Source organism: Haliaeetus leucocephalus, unplaced genomic scaffold (genome assembly GCF_000737465.1).
Source record: "Haliaeetus leucocephalus isolate CR32 unplaced genomic scaffold, Haliaeetus_leucocephalus-4.0 Scaffold840, whole genome shotgun sequence".
In the NCBI taxonomy this organism is placed as follows: domain Eukaryota; kingdom Metazoa; phylum Chordata; class Aves; order Accipitriformes; family Accipitridae; genus Haliaeetus; species Haliaeetus leucocephalus.
Window position 1 is genome coordinate 4812739 of NW_010973276.1, and position 12187 is coordinate 4824925.

Consider the following 12187-nt stretch of genomic DNA (forward strand, 5'->3'; position numbering starts at 1 on the left):
AGTTGTATGTTTTCATTTGTGGGTTGGATTCTGATCAGTTGAGAGTCAATTTTGGTCACCTAGCACCTTCTGGAGAGTTGCTCAAATTGAGCCCACTGAAAATCTAACTTCCTTGACATCAGTTTCTTCTGTATGCCTTCATAAATTGAATTTGAGTCTTGAAATCGTGCTGCTAGCTAATGAGATAAACCTGAAGAGCTACAATTGTGTGGGAATGTTCCAGGACTTGTCCCACTGTATTATTCTCTTATCAGCTGAGACACTGGTTTTGCTTGTTTGTGTTTAAGATTCTGGCAGTGTCTACCAGACAGCTTTGTAAAGCTGAATCTCTGCTTTTGAACTGAGTATTTATAATATTTCCTTCCAGATACTTGTCCCTTCTCTAATGGCTGTTTCTACAGAGCTGCTCTATTCCCCTGCATGGTGCTGTATTCTTAGTCTCTATGTACCCTATTCAATCCACAAACTTGCTCTCTCTCCCAGTTCTTCTTTTCAGTGTGCTGCCATCTTATCCTGAAAGTCTCATTAATTAAGCAGAAACATTTGTAAATTGGAAGTAACCATGTAGATACAAAAACTGATACAACTGTTTTTATTAATGGAATTATTTCTAATTCCTTGGGTAACTGATTTGACTTTGAAGGAGGACATTATAATTGTGTGGAAAACTTTTTAAAGGATGCTTCAGTCTAGGATTTGTCATTTTTTTTAATCTGTTTAACCTGGCTATTGTATACATTACATTTACTGTAGGATTTGATATTTCTTAGTTTTCTTCCATCTCTAACCATTCAAATTCTGCCATAGGTTACTTACCAAACAGCATTCATGCAGTGGAAGCAATGCTGGCTGCTGCAAGTATTGGTGCTATCTGGAGTTCAACATCACCAGACTTCGGCATCAATGTGAGTAACCTTATTATTGTGTGTTGCAGAAAAGCTATCATTGCGTTTCAGCCATCTGTGAAGCTGATAAATTAAAGTGGCAGATTAGATTCTGTTCACTTTAGTCTTACTGCCACCTGCTGGCAGAACCAAGTACACCAGATTTTTTTTCTAGCTGCCGCAAACTGAACAAACCCCATGCTTTCAGTTGTCAGTAATGACTTTGAGCATAGTAATTTGAGTATCTTTAGCTAACTCCCTGTTGGGATATTTTCAGGCAGCATCCATAGGCTTGGTGAGCTTTTATTATATTAAATGTGCAAATGAGCAGCAATGCAAGAGAATTGTCTGGGGCTTGGCCCTTCATTCCCAAATCTTTCCCCAGGCTGCTTAGCCACACTCCAGTTTCTTTGCCTAAGTAGTCCCTTCCTCTGCCTCCTGTGTGGGTAAACTGAGCAACACCCGGTTTGGTCTTTTCCAGAAAGCTTTGTTTGCCAACAAGGTGAGGAATTTCAGGCTAATATCACTAACCTGTTTAACTCTTTTTTAGTTAGGAATTTATTTAGGAAGAAATGCTGTGTGTAAGATACAGTAAAAATTATCATGTATCCAAACAGACATTACAGTGTGCCCTGGAACCTTTGGGAGTATATTCTGCTTTCTTTGGAAAGTCTTTAGCACACATCATAAGCAGCAACAGATACAAATAACTTCTAAAGTGGAGTGTTGAACCTTTCTTCTATCTAAAAGTTTGCATGAAAGCATTTGGAGAATGTACTCTTTGTGCATTGCAGAAGACAGACAACACCAAAGTTTTTAGGTAATAAATATACTCTCAATCTCCGTGTTTAACTGCAGTAGCTGGTTAAATGTATGGAACTGTCATCTCTGGATTAGCGCTAGAGGGCAGCAGCATTCCACTTTCTTAGACTTGAGGTTGTGTCATTGGGGAAAAAAGATTAAAAAAAATCATTACAGCATGTAATGATCAATCTGTTCTACAAATATTTTTTTGCTTGCTCAGAAAATGACAGTATGGAGTATTTTCTTTGCAATGTCATTTGATCTCTCATCTGAGGGAAGATTGTTCATTTTGCTTGCATTACAGAGTACTGGTATGTTTTCTGTCCATGTTGATGTGCTGTTATTTTCAGTGCCCAGCTTTATTTAGTTTTTGTGATAGTTTTTTAATGAAACTTAGCCTTGGAGCAGCAGTACCGTTGATACCATTTATTCTCCTTTGGCTTGGCAGCATGGCTTGGCATGAATTCAAACCCCAAAATCTTGAGGGAGATCAGCAGAGGTCCTCAGGGATATTGGCTTCCATGCTAAGGAAAAGATATTCCTCCTTGTGTGTAGCTGCATTAGTCCTCTTAACATAAATGAAGATTTTGTGTTTTGGGAAATAGTGTAGTGTAGTGTTTTCAACATTTCAAATCCAATTGTGTATGTATGTTTTGTGAAGCTTAGAAATGTCACTTTTCAGAACTGCCTACACATTGCAGGCTTTGAATGCCATACATCCAAAGACTTTGCAAGCGTTCAGGAAGTCTGCTGTCAGAGAACCAGCGAGCTCCCTCCCACACAGAATGCCACTCTTGGCAGCTTTTGCTTCATTTCTCTAGTCACTGTTATCCATTTACATGTATTAATAGGAAAGTGGTTCATTGCGGCCTGTGCATAAGAAACTGTTGGATATGTAAGTTTTAAAAAGAGGCTCTGCTCTTAGAACTATGTGAGAAACCTTTGGTGAGCCCTAGCAAAGTCAGTGCAGCTCCATTCATGGGGCCCTGCACAATTTGTAGTACTGGATTTGAGGCTCATAGAATGGAACGAGCTGTATCTGGTATACCTGAGCTTTTAATGAAAGCAATTCCTTGCTGAGCCATCTGGTTGGATTAAAGTTCCAGTGTAGCAATTACATGTTCCATCTGTTTGTATTGCCTTTGTATCATACCAGGCTGCCCTGTGGGATTTGATCCTGCCAGTGCTAATGAATCCAACTGGGTGTGTTAGCAGGATTAGTAAAACCCTGAGAATTGTAGTCATATCTGTTTCTGATTCACACTTCTGTTCAGATTTGATTCTTCTGTTAGAGTACCCTTAGTCCTCTCACTGGTCTTACTTTTTAAACATCAGGCAGCATGGATACGGGGTGTGTACGCTCAGTGCTCAGCATGAAGGTGTATACACGCGTGCACATGCTGTGTGTAATTTGGCTGCTTGGTCTGTTCCTTGAAAATGGTACAAAGAAGTAGGTACGATAACATACGTGAGAAAGCAGGAAACTTGATTTCGTAGTCCCTTAGAGAGTAACTTTAATGTGTTAATTAAATCTACATTTCTGAGTTTGTTAGCTAATGCATTAGGGGTTTCTTCAAAAACCTCTTCTGGTGCCAAAACAGATTCTGGTGATTTTTGTTTTAAACTAATTGATAAAGTTAGGTATCAGTGCATTGCCACTGTATTTTCTTATGACGTGAATAAGGAAAAGGAAATGCATCTTTGGGTGATAGTAAAGCTGTTAAGCAACATATTCAGCAGAGGCAGTTGCATATTTATAGTTAGTCATATCCCTGTACCTTACCTGTGGTGTTCAGTGAGCTTTCCTAAAAAGACAACATGGAGAAGTTGTCAGGACAGGACCTCTGTACTTTTGCAGTAGGCTTTCTTGCAACCCTGACCAGCCCAGCTTGGAGAGGAGGAGTTTAATAGAGATTAGTTGGTTGTGATGTTTTTGCATTGGTCCTTCGATTTGGTAATAATTTGTCTCATTTTGGCTGCAAAGAAGAGGACAAAGCAGGAAACAGAGAAGAATAAAGAATGCTGGGAAGAATGTATGTGACTGAAGTCTGATTTTTGTGACATGATTTATGAGATTGTCAGCTAACTATTCAAGAACAATTTTATAGTATTGAGTAATCTTATAGTTCTTAATGTTTCAAGTAATGTAGCTAGAGAGGGATGAACATTACTGTGTGCTGAGAGCTTTCACTAAAAGGATTTGCTTCTTGCTATTGAATACAAAAAAGATCCATTTCTGGTAGGTTGCTGCATGCAGTGTACCTGGAAGAAAAAAAAAAGGCCAGAAGGTTTCTTCTCTCAAATATGATAATAGCTGTGGTAAATTCCTGAAAACAGTGTAAGCTGGAGGAGACACCTGAAAATTTAGCATTTGAATGTGTCCTGCCCCAGAGGTTCTAAAGGAGCTGTGGTGTTTTTTTGTTGGTAGTATGTACGTGTATTTTCAATATCTAGTTGTTCCAGTAAAAATCATTAGTACAGTTTCTGTTGTTAATTGTAGCAGAACAAACCTGTTGGTTCCTGTGAAGTGCCACCTCGCCACATGATAAATCCATCTTCCAGAAGACTGGTGTTTTTCAATTTTTGCACCATGCAGACTACCAAACTACTGGTATATTGTCCAAGCAGCATTGGGGGCAGTTTACAAGGGCATATAGAGCACCTGCCTGCAGATGCAGACAGGAGTCTTGTGGACCTTCAAGTAAATTAAGTGCCTAACTCCTGCTCACATCACAGGTGCTTATCCTCTTTAGATGAGTTTGTAAGTCTGATTCTCAAGATGAATTTTTAACTGCTTAGATAGCTTTGTGAACTTGATCCTTCAGTGAACAATGTTTTGTGATCTGTGGTGATTTTATCTTTGTTATTGGCTGATATATTTGGGTTGAAATAGATTGTTACAGACCTGTTGTACCTTGAAGATCTTGGGTGAGTGAAAGACAAGCAGGCAGTCTTTTAACAATTCTGCTAATTCCTGTCTTTATTCCTTGCTTGAATTGTGATTTGCATTTAGCATCCAGTAGGTTTTCCTATGGTAGCAATTAATATCATTTTTTTACTTGTTTTTCTCTTTGTCCCTAGGGTGTACTGGACAGATTTTCCCAAATTCAACCTAAGCTCATCTTCTCTGTTGAAGCTGTTATATACAATGGCAAAGAACATAACCACTTGGAAAAGCTGCTTAGTGTGGTAAAAGGTATTTCACTGCATACCAGCTAGTCTTAGTTCTGCTGTAGTTCCGTGAGCACTCAAAGCCTGTACTGCCACTAAAAGCGACACTTTTGCTTGTCACTGTCTTTCATCCTTTATGGTATCTCCGTGGCCACTTAGAATTTCAGAACTGATTTGAGTAAAAACTAACCAGTTTTTTGTGTAATTCTATCAGTCTTTTGCTAGCTTAGCTTAAATTTACTGCTGACTAATTTGTGACAATATAATTGGGGGAACAGGGAAAGATGATACTGGTGTTTTTAAGCCCAAGTGAAGTGCTGCTGAAAACAAATGGAGAGGTATTACAGCACTAAAGCTTGCAGATTTACACATGTATTTCTTTAAAAGGCTGGTAGTATTGAGGAAATTGTATCTTAGGTAACAACTCAATCTTCTGGGGTTTCTTAACATTTAAAACTATATCCAGTAGTCGGATATGTGTCAAAATTATTTCTGTTACTTAGTGCATTACACTGTACGATCCAGTCAAACAGAAAAGGCCTTTGGTTTATGTAACTGAATGTAAGAAATAATTTTTTTTCATCCTTCTTCCAGGGCTTCCAGATATAAGAAAAGTGGTGGTGATTCCATATGTCTCCTCAAGAGAAACCGTAGATATTTCCAAAATTCCAAACAGGTAATGGGAGCTTCTGAGCTGTGACTGCCCTAACTAGGGGATTGAGATGTATGTTGACAGCTATTGAAACTGCCTGATCTCTTGAACTTGCAAAAGCTAGGATTTAGCCAGATTTCTTAATGTGGGTCCAGCTTCATACTGAAAACAGAAGTAGTATGTAGCTGCAGATGTTTTGCTTATACAAAACCACCGTTGGTATTAATGATTCTCAAATGAAGGCAAAATTCAATAGGATGTAGTAGGAAGAAGTGGCTTCCAGAAATAAATAATTAATAATTTAAGTGATATTTTTAGACATAATTTGTTTTGCTTATTTACTGGTCTGGATTACGTATGTTAGATACCTTCTGGAAACGGTTGAGTTCCAGACTTTGTGTTGAAGGTCCAACTGGTCCAGTCTGCTTTGAGCTGTTAAGACTGGCAGCTGGTTGTTGGTGCAGTTTATAGGACTGATTTTGTTGTGATACATCTCAATATTATACTAATGTTCTATTTTAAAACAGAAAAAGGAAAGAAAATAATAAGCAATTCAAAGAGTAGAAAGACTAGGAATAAAAATAATATACATAGTTTGAGTATATAGCTTATTGTAAGAGAGCTATTAAGATACAGATGTAATCCTATATGTGGGCTGGGGTAACGCTTTCAAAAATTTTTTAAATGTTCCTTTTTTCCCCTCTTATTCAGTGTCTTTTTAGAAGACTTCCTTGCTACTGGGAAGGGAGACCAGGCCCCCCAGCTGGAGTTTGAACAGCTGCCTTTCAGTCATCCTCTTTTTATCATGTATTCGTCAGGCACAACAGGGGCACCAAAATGCATGGTTCATTCAGCAGGGGTATGTCTTTCCTCCTGGACCTGTACTATCTATATTTAACTACCTATATTTTTCCTTTATCAGTATCATACCATAATGTACTTTAAGGAAGAATTGATTGCTGACAGTTTTTCAGTGACTTGCAGTGAAACTTTGTATTTGTGATGCTTCGAAAGCAAATACGGATTATTAAGGATATAAAATAATTTGGTTTAGAGATTGGTGTGGAGACCTTTCAGATTTCAGCTGTCTCCTGGGAGCAAGTGTCAGTCTCAAAAGCACTAGTAGAACTGGCCGGACTGATATTTGTAGAAGAAGGGCCAAAGAACTTGAATTGGGTGCTTGGAACTGATTTTTGGATGCTTAAGTTGAGACCCATAGGGAGCTTGCAATTTTTATTATCTAGAATTTTTTTGACCTTAAACTTTACTTCAAACTTTTATCAGTTCAGAGAATGTCATCCTCATCAGTCTTTTTTAAGGAAGGAAGCCAGAAGGTTAGCTGTCTCTTTGTGTGTAGGTTTTTGCTTTGTATGGAAGCTTTGCTTTATGCAGTGTCTTCTTGTGACTAATGGTATATATGGTGTTACTGCCAAAATCTCCCATGCTCACATGCTTTCCGTTTACTATTCATGTTCTAAAAGTTGTTCTAGGCAACTTACTGAAGTTCAGGAAGTGACTCCAGCAGTCAGGCATAGTGTTGAAACTTTAACTCTGCCATTAGTATAGTCCTTCATAAAAGACAGGGCTTTTTCCCCTTAAGGCAGGCAGAATGTCTTGTCTAGCACATTTATACCAACTTGTATACATTAAACTGTACAACTATTAGCTGGAGTCCATTGTTTCTGCTATTTGCTCTGAAAGTCAGGATGAGCATCTTGCAAGACTGGCTGTAGAGTTGTCTAGATAGCCTGAGGGCAGGAGCACTTTGATGTTATGCCCATAGTGTGTATGTTCTTGCCTCTCTTTGATGGCAAGAAATGGAGGATTTGCCCACAGACAAATCCCATGCTGCCTGTAAACACTCTGCTTTGTATATTATCAATAGGAGATTATACAAGGCAGCATGCGACATATAAAATGGTCCCTTTGGGACACAAATCCTATGTTGTGAAGAAGAAAGGAGGAGGCGTATTTTGAAGTTTGACAGCTGTTTTGAAGCTGTGCTGGCTTTAGACTGATTAAGTACTTGCAGAGATGGATTAGCAAAAACAGGATAGGTGTGTTGCATGATAAACAGTAGGGAGATGAAAAACACAGATGTAGATCAGACAACAGGACTTTTCTCTGTTGCAAAGTTCTTTCTCTTCCCATGTTATATCCATATGGCTGCTTAGCTTGCCCTTAATCATGCCCCTGTTCTCCACCTGAATCACCTTGTCAGTTCCTATAGAGGTACCTTAGAGTTTACGTACAGACCTCTCCTCCCCAGCAAGGATGAGTAAATGCAATGGTTTGTTGAATAGGATATGTTATTTATGAGGATTCTGTATTCCCACTGAGCAGCATTGTAGTTCCTGTATTGCAGGGTGATTTTTTTTTTTCTTCCTTAAGTTCTGGTGCTAACACCTCGGATTGGCCTAAAAGCAAATTGTTGCGTTGGAGGCTTCCGTGGTTTGCATGCTTTGTAAGTGTCAGTTTGAACAGGGCCTACAAATAAAATCCATGCAAAGAAATTCTTACATGTCTTCTGCACGCTTGATTGGGTTCCTCTGTTCTTGGCTTAATCTTGTTTTCACTGTAATTAATAGGAGGATTCTCACTGATTTCAACAAAAGCAGAATTAGCCCACAGTCTGTCTCATTTTCCAGCCTCAGATTAACCGAAGTTTGGTTTTGATAGTCAAAAACGCAAGAAGAGATGACATTTCAGTGAAGACATTTCAATTATTGCTTATTTGCAGTGTGCTTCAATGCTGTTTTGTTACTGTACTGATCTTACAGATCCTAATAGGCAGCTTCAAATTTGCAACTCGGTTTATTTAATTCTGCAGTATGTTTCTGGTCTGTTTTCTCTGCACATACTCTGTTTTCTTGACACACAGTGAAATAACGTATGTAAATAATGAAAATGAAGCCAGGTCATGGGAGATGATTTAAGAAGTAGTGCCTCAGAAGGAGTAAGATTTTTCTGGTGTTGGAAGCAAAGCTGTATCGTATTGAACACTTGAGTGTGCTACAGAAAGACATTTGGAGGTTTCTTTCTATTACTTGAAAAACATTAGTGAGTAATTGTTATTTTTAAGTCCTAAAAACATGGATTCTGCTTCCTGCCTCATTCATACAGGCCCCTTTTCAGTTATTCCATATTCCCAACTATCGAAGGAGAGAATTTTTTGATACAATCCTAATCAGCCCATTTCTATTCATCTTGAGGACTCGCAAGACCTGGGCTTAAATAGTTGTGCTGCTATGGACTTCAGGTCTAAGCGTAGGCAAATCACTCTGAGGATTTTTTTCATGCTCGGACTCTTTCTGAACACTGTTTAGAGAATGCTGCTGGTTTGAGACCAGGACCAGCAGCCATGAGTAGCTGCTCTCTCCCAGCTATGTAACCGCTTAGCACTGGTCCCTTATGTGCTGATAGTGTGGCTCAGGAGCAGCCATGCCTACTGATTTTTTGACACTCCAGATGCTCAGCACTCTATCAGCCGTATGTTAAGCCCAATGAAGACAAGCAGACCAGTAAGTTTTTTATCAGCTGCCAGATCTGTGTCATGAAATGCTAAATGCTTAGGATTTATTTTGAGGGTCGTATAAGTCCTATAAATAAACAAGTCCTATAAATAAACTTGAGAGAGCATCTTGGGCCTTAAGCTCTTTAGAACAGCTATGCCTTCTACCACAATACTTTTGTTTCTGGACTGAGACTTAACCAGATTTTGCAAGGGAATAGTTCATAGCCTCTACCTAAAGTAATTGTTAGAAAATTTTCTTTTGGTTCTAAAACTGTGAAATAGCAACAACTAAATGAAGGAAAAAGAAAGCCAGTATTAATTGAATTTGACTTTTAATTTCACTATTTTGTGTGGCTATTTCCGATTCTCCTGCAGGGGCAATGTGCTTCCTTTTACAAATGGAATAATTGCTAACACCTGCAATTCTTTTGGTAACCTTAACAATTAAGTTAGATACAGTGTTTCTAAATCCTGATTTTTTAATTTTTTTTTTAAATGTAGGTAATGGTAGCTATAGCTAGGTGGCAGCATTGTGACAGCTTCGTGTATTCAAACAGTAGCAGGTGAATTCAGACCTCGTTCCTTTGCACTGCAAAGAGAAAATAAGATTTACTCCTTTATTTTTATTTAATGTTTTCTGCCTTTTCTCCCGAAGTGTGTGCCAGTTTTATGACTCTCCTTTTTCATTTCAAATGTTTATCTGTAATCTATTTTCTTTCAGCATAAATCGTGTTTTATGCTTATGAGGCTCTTAATAGTTCCACTATAACTCCTTGCATAAATGCAAAAACCCTCTTTATTTTAAAATCAACCACATTAATTTGTCACTGCAGTGAAGTGACTTAATGAAGTAGTTTGTAAATTTATTTATCCTAACAAGTTATGTTTTAATGATGATCAGAAAGGTACTTTAGCAGCATTTCCAACAAAAGAGAAAAGGAAGTAATATATTTAACTAAATTATTAATATTGATGCTTTGAGCAGTGAGATTTTTCACATTGCTAGGCACTTCAATGTTTACAAGAGATGTGTATAGTTAGGTCTTTTGTCTCCTAGATCTTAATAGATAAGATAGTTTGGATAAATAGTGTTAATGTATTGCAGCTGCTGCAGTTTGTAGTGGCTCTAGGTCCTTCATTCCTCCCAGTTGCCTAGATATACTGAAAATGAAACTCTGTCAAAGGGCTCATCTTCTTGGAAAAACTGGCTGGTAAAAGCATGCTGTTAAAATTATAGCCTGCATGGTGTACTATGCAACTCTGATGGCTGGCTGGAGTTGGAAGTGAAGGAAGTTATTTATTCCATGGATTAAAAATGATGTGCAGTGGGAATTGCTGAGGTCTAATGAGAGAGCCTTTAATCCTGGAGTGTGTCCTGCGAAGTATTGACAACATTGGGTTTTTTGAAGTCTTAATGTGCTGTCAGTTTTGCTTTTCATTTATGTGAATTTTTTCTTTCACTGTGGTTTTTTTTTTCCAGGGTACACTAATCCAGCATCTGAAGGAACACATTCTTCATGGCAACATGACCAGCAATGACATTATTATGTACTATACAACGGCAAGTGTGGCTTATTAAGGCATTTTTAGAAACACTTTAATATATTTTTCTTATAAAGATGGGACAGCTTTTCATATAAATCTACAAGTACGTTTTAATGTATTCCTGTTCTGCAAGGGATTGTTCTACTTAACGGAGTTTAAAAAAAAAAACAGGTGGAATAACAAAATGCAACAGGGACCTTTCTGATGAAAGGTCAAACCCATGTTAAATGTTTCTGATCTAATTAGTGAGGAAAATGGATTGATTTTTACAGTCTTTTAGGTTTATTGATCTAACTGCCTCATCAATATCACCTGCAATCTACTTTCCTGCATCATGCAAGTCTAGACCATACTGAAGATGAGAATTTGTTATGTCTTTCTGTTTTGGTGGGGAGGAAAGAAGCTCCTCAACTCGTAAGTTTTGTAAAGGAAAGGGAATAAAACTGATCTATGTAGGAGTTCAGTTATGTGGTGTTTTTTTTTCCCTAATGCTGTGGTAAAGAAAATTACTCTTAAGTCTTCTATTACTGTAATGGTTTCGGAAAGCTAATGTCTTTCCTCATGACTTCCCTTCTGAACTTTAACACTACTAGTCCATTTGCAATATCTCCGTGGAGGAATCATTATAATTACCTTGTCCCAAATTTGTCCTGTCTCTTGACTTATGCTTTAAAGGTACGTGTATAGGGAGGTATGGAATCCTGATCTCATTAGGTACCTGTAAGGTTAAGTTAGATGAACATCCATCACGAACGAGTAGCTGATCCAGTCTTGGGACAGGTGAGAGGATAAACAGTGCTCCAGCCTTATTTTCTGATTCCTAAACAATACGATCGGATGTAATCAGCAGAGGTGGGCATAAACTTAGGTTTAACAGTTTCTTAAAGCAGGAAAACTTTGGGTGAGGCAAGTGGAGGGCAAGATGGCACCTCTTGCATAAGGGCAGGGAGTATGCTTTGGTCCAGATGATTCTGCCAAGAGCTACATCTGTCCATCATTTCCTAGTTGCCTGTAGCTCCTCTACCAGCATATGACAGCAAGCAACACTCCTGATCCTGTGAAAGAGCTGCCAGAAAAGTGGGCAGTTAGCTGACAAAGATAGAAACTAATGTAGGTATTTTCTTTTTTCCAGACTGGCTGGATGATGTGGAATTGGCTAGTGACTGCACTTGCTACAGGAGCTTCAGTGGTCCTGTATGATGGGTCTCCTCTAATTCCATCACCAAATGTGCTTTGGGACTTGACTGACAGACTGGGGTATGTAAGCAAGATTAAATGGAAGGATAATGGTCTTTGTTCCTGTTACAATAACCGCATACAAGCAACCTCATTAAAGGGGTTATTCCGTTGGTCAGAAACTAGTATGTAGCATGATAATCTATCTTCTGGCTTAGCCTTGAGTGGAACTACTTTTTAAAATTTTGTACTTAAACAGTCTTTGAGAGAGAGCAGAAGAGACAAAAAGCTGATTATTTCAAATTTGAGTCAAGTATTTGGATTCCAGGAAAACAAAGAATTTTAGTTCAGTAGTCAGTTTTCAAGAGCAGCCTTTTCAAAAGGCAGTAATTGGGAGCAATCTGAAGAGTAATTTCTCAGCATACTCAGAAAATAAGAATA

General features: G+C 38.3%; 1 protein-coding gene across 1 annotated transcript in view; it reads left to right on the top strand.

Annotated features, from left to right (window-relative positions):
• The window catches only part of AACS (acetoacetyl-CoA synthetase), a 43906-nt gene that overhangs the window by 19108 nt on the left and 12611 nt on the right, over positions 1-12187 (top strand). Inside the window, exons 5-10 of the mRNA XM_010582253.1 lie at positions 808-905; positions 4770-4884; positions 5454-5535; positions 6223-6370; positions 10506-10586; positions 11703-11827. Of these exons, the coding sequence (XP_010580555.1) occupies positions 808-905; positions 4770-4884; positions 5454-5535; positions 6223-6370; positions 10506-10586; positions 11703-11827 (649 nt within the window). The remainder of the gene's footprint in view (positions 1-807; positions 906-4769; positions 4885-5453; positions 5536-6222; positions 6371-10505; positions 10587-11702; positions 11828-12187) is intronic.